Genomic DNA, 13,736 nt, shown 5'->3' on the forward strand with positions numbered 1-13,736 from the left:
ATGTTTTATAGCATGATTATGAGGGGGGAAACGAAAATTTTAGGCTCTATTCGAAATTAGCTTTTGAAGTAGAGATTAGTGTTTTGACGAGATCAAATCTCTAGCTGGAAAAAAATTGATAGATTTATGTTTTGATAAAGAAAACCTAATCTTCATAGTTGGAAACAATAATAAGTGGGTAAATGGCAAAGATGATCCACATACAAATACAAGTAGTGCCTAATTTTGTACAACAAATTATGAAATTGTAATTATTAATTAGGAAAATTTTCAATCAATACATAATTATACAAGTTTGTAAGCACAATTAAACTTGTGTTTTTGTATAACAGGTAAACTCTTGTTGTATAGACAGTTTTTTTTTATCAATTTAAAAAAAAGAGTTTTTTTATTTAATTCTGTAAACTTTAACATGTGTTAACGCACAGTTTTATTAGAGGAAGTTGTTTGTTTGTTCTTTGTGATTATCTTCAAATTCAAAGCACTCTCCTGTCCACTTCAGCTTAATTTCAGTTCAATTTAGCTCCAATCAGTTTAGTTCAGTTCAGTTCAACTTCAATCAGTTCAGTTCAGTTCAGCTCCTAATTTCCTTCTCTCATAAAATATTCATTTTAGTTCAATTATGTTCAGCTCAAATCAGTTCAATTCAGCTCCAACCAGTTCAATTCAATTCAGCTCACTTCAGTAAATGTTGTGAACAGGCCCTTGTATCATCTCCCGGCGTAAAACAAAAGGATTTTAATTTGATCCTATTACATAAATAAAACAATTTACTTTCAAAAGCCTATAATGTAGGAATAAAATTGACAACTATATTAATCAATTTATCAAGGAATTGGAACTTCTTTTGATTATAACCCTAAAGATACAGTCTACTTTATAGACTAAAACTATGGACAAACAAATAAAACATGCCCGAGATCGGAAAGCCAAAAATAGGGACGGGCGACTAATGATGATTAAAAAGAATCGGAACCATCTAACACTAATTTGCTCAACATAGCACATGACTATAGCCCCTCGCAATGCTGCTTTGATTGTACATCTTACTGCGCAGCTTAACATGCTATATCCGGGCTGTTATGTAAGTGTATCAGCTCTTTGAAACCGATGATTGCTGTTGAATTGCCTGAAAGCTAAATACTAATCAAAAAGTATCAAGCTTTTAGAAGGTATGTCTGTATAGTAGCATGTTGCCCCGGCAACATCCTAAATGTCATCGACAGCTTCTTCTTCTTCCAAGCGCTTTTTACCCTTTGGTCGACCAGATCTTTTAACATCCGGTCCATTAAGTAACAGCAAAGCTTTCTCCATATCAATATCATTAGCGATCACACTCTGCATTAATGAAGGAAAACAGACTGGTCCATCAGCCACTAAAGCAATGAGCCAAAAAGGAGACAAAAAAAAAAAAAAACCTACTATTCTGTATTGTTTCATAGATGATCAAAGTTGCATATTGCTTCAGCCAATGAAATTCATTATTATTATTATCTTAAATACCAAGTAAAAAGACGCTCAACACCAACACCACCACCACCACCAACACCACCACCAGCACCAACAATAACAATAAACACATTATGGTGAACAGAAAAGGCTCGTATCTAAATGCTTCATACCCAAGAGGTAGATCTTCTAAAATGTCAAATGGCATCACATGAACTAGTTGACCAATGTCTTACGATAATCCATGATAGCAAGAAACATTTCAGAACATGCATCTAAAGCAGGATAACCAGTTACTGTAGCAATTGGTAAAAAAAATTAGGATCAAACACAAACCTTTGGCACAGGAGCTATGTTACGTCGATGCCTTATGGTAAACCCTGTTTTTGAGATCTTTATTTGTATTGGCAGGCCATCTACAGGATGATTTCCCTGGAAGCAATATTCACAAAATACGCAGTTTAAGGGGCTAAAAAAGGTAAAGGTCAAAGTGCATGTATAAAAAATTAAAAGTATTAAAATATAAGCAAATGAATAGAGATATACCAGTGTAATAGGGTAACGAAGCAAATCGATAGCATGTTCCAGCGTTATCGAGCCCAAATCCTTGATCTGAAAGGATCCCAAATTAAAAGCAGTCTTGGGAACTTTTTTTTTAAAATTTATTTCTGTATAATATCAAATACACAAACTATAGCATGCTGAATACTATTGATTGGGAAATCACCATCGTAGTAAATCAAGAAATTGCATAGTTAATAAACAAGAAAAGGAATTCTATTGATTGGGAAAACAGAGCTTTACAGCGAACGTGAAGGAATTTGATTGTCCTCCATCTAAGAGGCAAAATACAGAGCACACAAGTCACGGCAAGTGATTATTGCACTAAAAATAGCACATGATTAACTGTTATTCGGGACAGTCCTCACAGAGTCGCTAGTATCCAAACTCAGCTGTTTTATGAACTAGAGCATATCCATGCTAAAGGACAGGGTATATTAATTGTATACATTATCCTCCCACGACTTCTTTTGAAATCATTATTATCCCAACATTCCCCCTTCATTACCGATGCATCCTCTGATCGAAGCCTCACATGCCCTATCTAAGTAGCCAATTCTCCTTCTCTTATTACCCTTAACATCCAGAACTCCAAATTTCTACATTCAGAGATTATCCATCTCTACATTCATCTTCTCTATGCTCCAACCTAAATGTCCAACATTCTGATCTGTATTGTAATGCCAGTCTAATGAAAGCACTGCTATAAAGTCAATGGAGAATAAAGTCGCCTCAGGCTGTTTTAATGTATCCACTCATCATACGAAGTTGGAAAGCAAGAGGGAAAATAGGAGGTGATTGCAAAATTTATGCAGGTCATAATCTCTTCTTGAACAGCATATTTCTCCTCACAATTACACAAATAGAGGAGGGAAAAGCGCTCAATTCTAGTTCAGCCTTCATGTATTTCTTCTCGTTAATTCTTATTACTTCAGATACTTTAATTATGGGCCTTTGCAGCAAATGTATGTTTCAGTGGAAATTCTTTTGGGGGCAGACATGATCAAAAAAAATTTGTAAGCCAAATTCAAGATGAAATAAAACCATTCAACCTAACTGCCAGATGATTGTCAGAGGCGCTCGCCAAAGTCACTGTACTAGATTAGATCAATGAGTTTGGAATGAAAAATATAAAATAAATCATATTTAAACAGGAACAGTAACATTCAACTGATTCTGATAAAAATTCAAACAATCACACTGATTGGATCTTGTCAATTTCATTTTGTTTCAAAAGAAGAGAGAAAAAAAAAAAAAAAAAGAAGAAGAGGCTTATCTTGTTTATACCATAATAAACATCTACTCTTGATACTCGTTAAAGCTTTATGTTATTGCCAGAAATTATTAGATCCCAATACTATCCAGCGGTTAGCCAATCTTTTTCTTTTTTCACCCCTATTTTCATACTTTTCAATTTCTCCTCTGCCTTCCCCAAACATTGACCTCATTGTCATGAGATTATTTTGAATAACAAGCATAGTAAGGAAAGTAACTCAGCCACATAGGTTAACCTGAGGCCTACAGCCTATGCGGGATTAAATACTATGGTCAATAGTAAAGTCTCCTTTGGTATAATATCAATGCTGACTTAGAGCCTAATTTTCTTAACTAACTGAAATAATGTGTTGTATACATGCGCCCATTCCATTCCAAAGTCTTTATTACACATGGAATAATAACACAGCATTGGACATATCTCATAAGAAAAGGCATTAACTGAACTAACCAGAGATACAGATGCTCGTTTGGGCAGATATCCTTTTCTATCTTCACCAAGCTGCACATAAGACCCATAAGGGCCTCCCTTCAAAAGGACCTGCAAAAACAAATACCATATTTGAATAAATTAATAAATAATGACAATTCACGTGGTGGCAGCTGGGGGGGGGGGGGGGAGAAGCTGTCCCAACTACAGTATTCACATATTGAATAGACCACATTTTCCTGATTAATACCTTCTCACCAGAAACAGGATGAAGACCCAGCAACTTTGGCTCTTCAACTGCCAAGTTGTTCTGAGGAGCTTCATCATCATCTTCTTCCCCGTACAAAGTCTTCGCTATAAACCTACACCAAGATAAATGACGATCTTCTTCAGGAAATCAAAATATGCATCGATTTCAGCAAAGTTTTCCTTAAATGTAGCTCCAAAAGACATTATCAAAGACTATAAGAGAAAATAATTCTTGACACTTCAAAAGTACAAAGTTAACCAAAAAAAAAGAGGGGGGGGGGGGGGGGGGGGGGGGGGCTATGAGCACTATCCCTAAACAGTGTATTTAACAGTGAATTCTGTGCTCTTTATGTTAGCAAATATATCCACACCAATGTTCACCTTTCATTCTTTCAACATAAAAGGTTGAACACTAATTCTGTCATTATCCTACAAAGTTCAAGTCCATTTATGAAACACAAGATTGTGTATCTTATTATGTAGTTAAAATTCAAAAGACAAAGGGATTTTGTTGCAAGGGTGGACATTTGGGACAGAGCTGCATAACAGTTACTTGAGCCACACCATAGCCAATTTTTGAAATTGATATCCACATAACTTTATTATTATAGTTTTTTATATTCATGAATACAAGTTAATGCCTATAACAATTCACCAAAAAAAAAATCACTAAGGGACAACATAAAGTATTTGCACTTTATCTTTCGGTGAAATTCTGCTTGACAAAACTTACTATTAACTCATGCAATATTTTCTTTGAGTTCTTAAGAAGGCCAGAAGAAGATAAAATCCACTGCCAATAGAATTGGAGCTAGCTAATATATTTCAGATTTCAGAGACAATTCAGAGGAGACAAAAGAGAATGTTTAGCAGAATGAGTATTATTTAAGCCCTTAAAAAGTGTAATTGTATGAGCATAATTATAAGCTTTGGTTCCAAAGGCAGATGCATAAGTCTGTCACAACTATTTGACTAAGAATTTCAGTGGCTCTCAAGTTATTAAAATTTACAATATTATATTATGATTATTATCAACCTTCCTTTGAGCCTTTGATGAAAACTTATACGAAAGACTACAGAGACCAATTTTAGTTAGAAATATAGCATAGTGAAGACTAAATTGATTTAGTGAAGTTGCAACTACACTGAATTCTCTATAGACAAAAAGATGTGATTGGATTTGTAATTACTTACTTGCACTTAGGGTGTTGATCACAGCCTATAAAATAGCCTGCACCATATCTGCTAACTTTGAAGATCAGAGTACCCTCCATACAACTGGGGCATGATCGACTTTCTTCGGGAAGTGAGGAGAAAAGGAAGTTATCATAAGTTCTTTCCAGCATCTTCTCCACCTGATGGATGTGAACTTTGCCAGCACGCTCACAGTAAGTACTGAACCTGCCCCAATAATCCTTAAGGAGACCTTTCCATTCAGTGGATCCAGCAGAAACATTGTCAAGCTCAGTTTCCATGTCAGCTGTAAAGCTATAATCTGTCACCTCGTTAAAATAATGAGAGAGAAAGGCTGAGACCATACGACCACGGAATTCAGGGGTTAGCACTCGGCTTTTTGCTGTTACATATTTCCTATCTTGTAAAACTCTAAGTATGCTTGCATATGTTGAAGGTCTTCCAATTCCAAGCTCCTCCATCTTCTTCACCAATGATGCCTCAGAGTAGCGAGGTGGAGGTTGAGTATGGTGTTGTCTTGTTTCCAAATTTCCAAGACACAAAGGATCCCCTTGTTTAAGATTACTGAGGATCTTGTAAATTTCAACACGATCAGAGGGTTCATTGTCAATGTCTCTTATAGCCCGAGTCTCTACATCTTCATAAACTGACCTGAACCCAGGAAACTCAACTGCAGTACAAGCAGCTCGAAAGGAAATGGACCCATCACTATTACCAATATCAAGCTGTATCTGATCAACTCTTGCAGCTTCCATTTGGCAGGCCATTGTACGAGCCCAGATCAAAGTGTACAACTTTAAGGAATCTTCATCAAGAGCTCCAACAAGCATTGATGGTAATCTTCGAATATCTGTGGGTCTTATGGCTTCATGTGCTTCTTGGGCATTCTTCACCTTTTTGAAAAATTTGCGTGGACTACTTGCAGCAAACTTCGAACCATAACGTTCTCCAATTAAGGAACATATTTCCTTTACAGCTTCATCAGATATATGTAAACCATCAGTCCTCATGTATGATATCAATCCAGCCGCCTTGCCATCTGCAAACTGAACTCCCTCATACAACTTCTGTGCCAACTTCATTGTATAGGAAGCAGAAAAACTTAACTTATTGGCAGCATCTTGCTGAAGGGTCGATGTTATATATGGAGTGGGAGGGTTTTTGTTTACTTTGGTTTTCTTAGCAGCAGTGACCTTAAAATTCGACGAGCTCACAACCTGCTCAATAACCTTTGCCTCGGTCTCTGAACCAATCGAAAACTGATTCAACCTTTTAGAATCAAAATGAGTCAAATATGACCGAAGAGAAGACTTGTTTGATGCCACATTTGAAGCATTGAAGGTGGCTTCTACACTCCAATATTCCTGTGGTTTAAATTCCTCAATTTCTATTTCTCTGTCGCATATAAGAGAAAGAGCAGCTGATTGTACTCGTCCAGCAGACTGACAACCAGGTAGCTTTCTCCATAAAAGAGGGGAAATGTTGAATCCAATCAAATAATCGAGTGCACGGCGAGCAAGATAAGCATGGACCAAGTTAACATCAATATCTCTTGGACTCTGCAAAGCACTTTTTATTGCAGATTCTGTTACTTCTTGAAAGACAACCCTGGCAATAGTTATATTATCACGTAATGCATTCTGTTGCTGCAACATCTCAATAATATGCCAAGCAATAGCCTCTCCTTCTCGATCAGGATCTGATGCAAGAATAAGATTATCTGCTCTGAAAGAGAGTAAAACAAGATGAGTATAAGTGTAGAACCTCTTGCAATTAAGATAAAAGAATTGCTCAGATAAGAAACTCAATACACCTGTCAAAAGAAATTGAAAAAGAAAAGCAGAGGAAAAACAATATCTCAAATACAACTACAAATGACTGAACCAGAAGAGAGAAAGTCTGTAGAAATGTTTGGGTTTTGCAATAAGAGGAAAAACTTCCATAAGGTAAAAAGATACTCTGTGTAATTAGCTGGTCAAAGAAAAATACAAATAGTATTAACTCCTATAAGGCACAAATGTCAAAGAGAAAAACAACATACCCACTGATTGCCACCTTCATACTCTTCAGATGAGTCCAAGCAGAGGATGGAACCTCCCACACCATACTGAAGTCATCGTCAGGACGTACAGACCCCGACCTAGCAGCCAAGTCCCTTACATGGCCATAACTTGGTATAACTTCATACATGTCACCAAGGTAATGCTGAATAACCTTAGCCTTAGTGAGGGACTCCACGACCAAAACAGATTTTCCAGTAGGAGGGTACAATGGCTTTAACTTAATTGACTTGATGCCATTAACAGTCGGTGGTTTTGGTTTCTGAGGTGCCTTGCGGGCAGAAGGTTCCTCCTCCACCACCTTCACAGGTTCATGCAAAGCACCATTGATTTTTTCCTCTAAGTTCACTTGTTTCAGAGATTTTCCCTTCTTCCTAGGCTTCGAGGCTTTTTTCTTAGGCACGGCTTGAGGTGATTCAGAAAGGTCAACCTCTTCCTTAGGTATACTAACAGATGAACTATTCTGCGAAACTACAGTGTTAGTCAAAAAGATTGGCCTGGCTAACAACATTTTTCTCAGCCAAAAGAACAAAGAATGCTTACCTCAGCAGTTGACAGACCATTTGGCCTTTTAGTTCTTCTAGCACCTTTTGAGGGAACAGCATCAGAAGAAGACAGTGTATCAACAGATGGCTCATCTTTTTTCTTCTTGTTTCGTGATCTTTGCTTTGGTTTTGTTTCACTCTTTGGCTCTGCTTTACTGTCAACGGAACTTGGAGCAGAGAGAGGCTGTACAGACTCTGCTTTCTTTAGACCATCTATTGCCAGCACTTCAGTTGAATTTACAGAGTTGACATTTTTACTGGCAGACACTCGACGATCAGGGAAATTCTTCCTAACCATCTGGCTAGGAAAAGTTTTCAGTGAATTACCTTCAGTACTCCCATGAGAGGCAAATGTTTTTACCCGCCTTCGTTGTTTATCGGAAACAATGGGTTTTGGTATACTCCTACCACTTTTTCCATCCTTTACAAACGTGGACTCACATGTACTTGCATCACCAAGACCTGATTTTGGCATTGCCTTTGTGGAGAGCATCTTCTTAGCAAAAGCAACATATGTAGGTCTTATGCTCTTACTTGAAATCCTAAATCTTGAAGTAGAAGGCAAAGGATGACTTGCAAAACCAAGTAATGACAGAGAACAAATTATACTTCCCTTCCTTGATTCATCAACAAGTTCTCTGGTACTATTAGACCCCAAACACCTGATAGATCTTGATTGCTGAGCCATCATCTTACAGGCTCCTCTAACCTTTTTAAACTGTATCAATGATCCTTTCGTATGTACAAGACAACCACTCACAGATGTGCATGGGAAATAGGTGGCTGCATAACTCTGTAATGTGCTATATCGTGTCTGAAACAAATGATTCCACAGAAATACATCAACAAACATATATATATGAAAGAGAAGGAAATGTTATAATAGCGTGACATATGCCAATTTATAGGTAGCAGCACTATATGTTTATACATTCTAGTCCAACCGTCAGCCACATGTCCTACTACAGTAATTTATCTTGGTCAAATTTCACATTATAGCCCAAATGAGAAGTGAGGATGAGAGGAACAGAACTATTACAAGGTATAACTTCATAAAATTATATTACCTCCGTTTTTTTTTTAATTGACGCGTATTCCTTTTTGGGAAGTTTTTTTAGTTGACCCCACTACAAACTTAATTAAATAAGCTGAGCACTTTAACATTCTCTCTCCGCTCCTTAAAGTGTGAGCCTCAATAGAATGCGTCATCTAAAAAGAAACGGAGGAAGTACTAATTCTCAATATGATGGGTTTGGAAAATGTGATAAAATGAGTATTGAGTAAAGGGCACTAGGGCAGATACATAGTTTCTACATTTTCATTAATATGATTTATATGATTGCCTCCTCAAATGAAAAAATTGTTCATAAGCACTTACCATGTCTTCCGGGCATTATATCATGATTCCTCTAATATATATAATTAGGGAAAACTTGCACCTAGAAATAAACATCCAAAGAGAAGGTCCAAGGACACAAAGAAATGTATGGACTCTATACAAGTTCCCGATATTTCAAGGATCAATTTCCATTTTTCCACAAACTCCCCAAGTTGCAAAATCAAAATCAAATGGCAGCTCGGACCAAGAAGCCAGTGTCAAGAGGATGGAAATGACATTAACTCATCTATACTAAACCAAGAATAACTACAATATATACTATAATGTAAAAATAACAATTTGATATGTTCTTCACATCAATCATCTCACATATATGACAACAGTCCCTCTTCCAACATAAGGGTATCAAGCAAAACAAACAAACAAACAAACAAAAGATGTTTACAATCTCATTTCAATAACATTTGAACAGAAAATTAAATTAAAAACAATCCTCAACCTCAGTAATAAAATCTCATATCATCCAAATTGAAGTAGAATTATTGAATTATCACTAAAAGATGTTCTACACAGAGCTAGAAATGGCAATGATATAAACGAGATTTGATCCCATGTTAGAAATTTACATATCTTAAGTTAAACCCAACAATTCATTATATCAATTACAAAATTTATAAATCCCAATGCTCCTACCAATTAACCAATACCCTACAATCTAATGCCACTGAATTTAAAATAAACAAATTGAATGAATTTAACAACAATCACTTAAAACAAAAGGAACCCATATATTCTATAATTAATAAGTACAATTAAAAAGATGAAATAAGCAAGAAATGGGAGATTTACCTTAGTCAAGAAAGAGGGTCCAAAAATGGAGGAAGCAGGATTGGAAGAAGAAGCCATTAAACTCAGATGAAGTCGGTTTAACACCATTACACTTAATTAATTGAGAATAAAGATTGTAACTTTAATTAGAGAGTGAAGAGTATAGCATCGGAAAAGTTAGAATGTTACTTAAAAGGAAGACATGGGTGTTTAAGAGAGAAGGGAGAACCGCCTACTTGTTGCAGGCGTTGGAGTGGAGAGAAAGAGAAGAAGAGAGATTAGGTGTTTTGAAGGGTTCAGGGTTTTAGACTTTGGATTAAGGAAAATCTACATGTTACAACTTACAAGCCTTTTCGTCAAAAAAATAAAAATAAAAATAAAAAATTTACAAGCCTATCATAGTTTTCATACAGTTTGTTAATTGTATTGAAATGATTTTTACTACATTAAAAATTAGTTCATTGATCTTAAGTTATTTTTATTTTCAGCACCTCTCCTGTGCAGCTGGCCACACGGTGTGGCCAACGTCCAACTCAGCAAAATAATGGAGTTCACGCACGCGCGCGTCTTTTGCTTTTAAAAAAATAACGGAATCCAAAAACACGCGCTTCTCCTTCATTTGTTCTTAAAAGCGCCGACATTCACACAAATCCCTAGAGCCGCCGCTTTTACTTATCATATTCACCAAATTCTCGTAATTTGCGAAAAAAAAAGAGAGCTACAATGACTGAAGAATTACAAAACTTTCCAGAATCACAAGAATCAATGGAAATCGAAGAAATAGGTGATTAATTGTTGAATCTGGAGATTGAAGAGGTCGAAAAAATTCTAAAAAACAATGAAATACAAGGTAAAAAATAAAACTCATTCAAATTTTAATTTATTACTGGTAATCCCTAAAATGTTATACTAGTTACCCTAATTATTACTGGTAATCAATATTATGCAATAAGTAACCATATTATACTGTGAAGGTAATCTCTGTTATACAATAAGTAACCATATTATACTGTGAAGGTAATCCCTGTTATACAGTAAGTAACCCCTATAATGCAATAAGTAACCTTATTACAGTGGAAAGGTAATTACTATAATGCAATAAGTAACCTTATTACAGTGGAAAGGTAATTACTATAATGCAATAAGTAATCCCTGATATATAATAAGTAACCCTTATAATGCAATAAATAATTCTATTACACAAGGAAGGTAAACCCTATTAAGCAATAAGTAAAACTTTATTATGCAATAAGTAATCCCTATTACGCAATAAGTAACCCTATTACAGTGTGAAGATAACCCCTATAATGCAATAAGTAATCCTATTACAGTGGAAAGGTAATCACTATAATGCAATAGGTAATCCCTGTTATATAATAAGTAACCCCTATAATTCAATAAGTAATTCTATTACACTAGGAAGGTAAACCCTATTATGCAATAAGTAACCCTTTATTATGCAATAAGTAATCCCTATTACGCAATAAGTAACCCTATTACGTACAGTGGAAAGATAATCACTATAATACAATAAGTAATCCCTGTTATATAATAAGTAACTCCTATAATGCAATAAGTAATTCTGAAGGTAAACCCTATTATGCAATAAGTAATCCTTAATAAATAAGTAATCCCTTACTACGCAAAAAGTAACCCTATTACAGTGTGAAGGTAACCCCTATAATGCAATAAGTAACCCTATTACACTGGGAAGGTAATCAATATAATGCAATATGTAACCTTATTACACTAGGAAGGTAATCCTTGTTATGGAATAAGTACCCCTTACTAAACACACTAAGTAATCCCTATATGGTATAAGTAATCAATATTATGCTATAAGTAACCCTATTACAGTGTGAAAGTAACCCTCACTAAAAACACTAAGTAACAATATTACACAGTGAAGGTAATCCTTATAATGCAATAAGTAACTCAACTAAACAGACTTAAGTACATACATTTTATATAAAACAAGTAACCCCTATTATACTATTTTGTTAACTCCAATAATGCTAGACATTTAACTCTTAATAAACTCTGAAATAATCTGAGTCACTAATGCAGAATTAAAATATTTTTACAGGTTTAAGTGGAAGCACCTTAACAGATGATGGCAGATATGCAGAACAGCATGCAGAAAAGCATGAAGTAGATTATATAGGAAGCCTTGTTGGATTTACTACTGCAACTTTAGAAGAAATATTTGAACAATATAAAAAATATGCTTTTGTGATTGGATTTGGTGTAAGACAATCAACAACAAGATACACACAATCAGAACCTAAACAAGTCAGAGGGAAAGATTTTGTTTGTTCAAAAGAAGGTTTCAAAGTAAAACCAAAGAACTAAAAAACTCCTACTCCTATTCCTGGACAAAAACAGAAAAAGAAAAAGCAGGTTCCAATCACCTAAACTAGATGCAAAGCATTCATCAGAGTAAAAAAGAATAAAGAAGGTATGTTTGAAATAGAAGAACATGTCATGCAACACAATCATGAATTGATAAGAAGAGAATGGCAGCATTTACAAAGATCAGAGAGAAAAATAACATAGGATAAGGTAAAAGTTATAGACATAATGGCTGAAAGTGGACTAAGACCAGCAGAATCTTATCGTCTAATGTCTTATGAAGCTGGTGGTGAAAATGTATTAACACACACAATGAAAGACCATTTCAATTACATAACAAGAAAGAAAATGAAGGAGATTGAAGGAGGTGACGCACAAACTATCATAAACATGTTGACTCAAAGACAATCAGAGGAACTAGATTTCTTCTTCAGATTCAAGTTAGGAGAAAAAACAAACAGACTTACTGCCATTTTCTGGAGGGACTCAGAAATGAAAGAAGATTTTGATATTTATGGAGATGTTACTATTTTCGACACCACATACAGGACGAATAAATATAATCTTATTTGTGCACCAATTGTGGGTGTCAACAATCATTGGCAGAATATAATGTTTGGTTGTGCTTTTATTGCTGATGAGAAAATAGAAACATTTGAGTGGGTATTATCCACTTTTAAGAAATCAGTTGGTGGAAGTGAGCCAGCTTCAATCTTTACCGACCAAGACTTGGCCATGTCAGTTGCAATTCAAAAGGTAAATTTACATTTTCCCTCTGTTTTGATGCTATTAATTTACCCCTATCATGCCACACAAACAACTTCTATTTTAAAATATCTGTTTTTCAAAATAAGTAACCCCATTACAGTACACAAGTAACCCTATTATACTACATAAGTAACTTATTATTATGTTTTTAAGTAACCCCTATTTCAGAATAAGTAACCCCCAAGTATTTAAAACAAAAATCTTATTAAGTTAGCCCATTACCCTTGTAAGTAATCCCTATAACCCTTGATAAGTAAGCTTTATAAACCTTAATAAGTAACCCTTATAACCCTTGTAAGTAACCTCTATAACCATGATAAGTAATCTCTATAACCCTTAATAAGTAACCCCTATAAACCTTAAGACATAACCACTATATACCTTAATAAATAACCCCCAAGTGTTTAGAATAAGTAAGCCTTACTAAGAAATATAAGTAACCCCATATTGTGTTATTTAGTAACACCAGTTATATTAAATAAATTTAGAAAAAAAAAAAAACTAACAAAATATTCAATGTAGGTTTTCCCACACTTAAGACACGGACTTTGCATATTGCATCTAATTAAGAATGCAGTGTCAAGATTTGGAGCATTAAAAAGAGACATGACTTTCAAAGATGCTATTAATAAGTGTAACAGGTTGTGTAACAAAAGAAGAATTTGAACACGGTTGGACAAACATGA

The 13,736-nt window shown here is 35.1% G+C and overlaps 1 protein-coding gene across 1 annotated transcript; it reads right to left on the reverse strand.

Annotated features, from left to right (window-relative positions):
* Nucleotides 1–792: 792 nt before the first annotated feature.
* LOC145591516 (uncharacterized) lies at nucleotides 793–10,224 on the reverse strand. The gene is made up of 9 exons (XM_081647993.1): nucleotides 9,952–10,224; nucleotides 7,762–8,577; nucleotides 7,200–7,681; nucleotides 5,159–6,883; nucleotides 3,966–4,077; nucleotides 3,737–3,826; nucleotides 1,996–2,061; nucleotides 1,786–1,881; nucleotides 793–1,338 (listed from the first exon to the last, which is right to left on the reverse strand). Exons 1-9 carry the CDS (start codon nucleotides 10,036–10,038, stop codon nucleotides 1,210–1,212), a joined length of 3,603 nt encoding a protein of 1,200 aa, XP_081504119.1. The 5' UTR covers nucleotides 10,039–10,224; the 3' UTR covers nucleotides 793–1,209.
* Between the last annotated feature and the right edge of the window lie 3,512 nt (nucleotides 10,225–13,736).

The sequence above is a fragment of the Chenopodium album genome, chromosome 18, assembly GCF_948465745.1.
Source record: "Chenopodium album chromosome 18, dcCheAlbu1.1, whole genome shotgun sequence".
Classification (NCBI taxonomy): Eukaryota; Viridiplantae; Streptophyta; class Magnoliopsida; order Caryophyllales; family Amaranthaceae; genus Chenopodium; species Chenopodium album.

What these genes read in the sequence shown, in the direction of transcription:
- LOC145591516 (XM_081647993.1), bottom strand. Translation starts at nt 10,038, where the DNA reads ATGGTGTTAAACCGACTTCATCTGAGTTTAATGGCTTCTTCTTCCAAT. An exon ending in GACCCTCTTTCTTGACTAAG is followed by an intron (nt 8,578 to 9,951) that starts GTAAATCTCCCA and finishes CATTTGTTTCAG; the next exon opens with ACACGATATAGCACATTACA. An exon ending in ATGAAGGTGGCAATCAGTGG is followed by an intron (nt 6,884 to 7,199) that starts GTATGTTGTTTT and finishes ACTCTCTTTCAG; the next exon opens with AGCAGATAATCTTATTCTTG.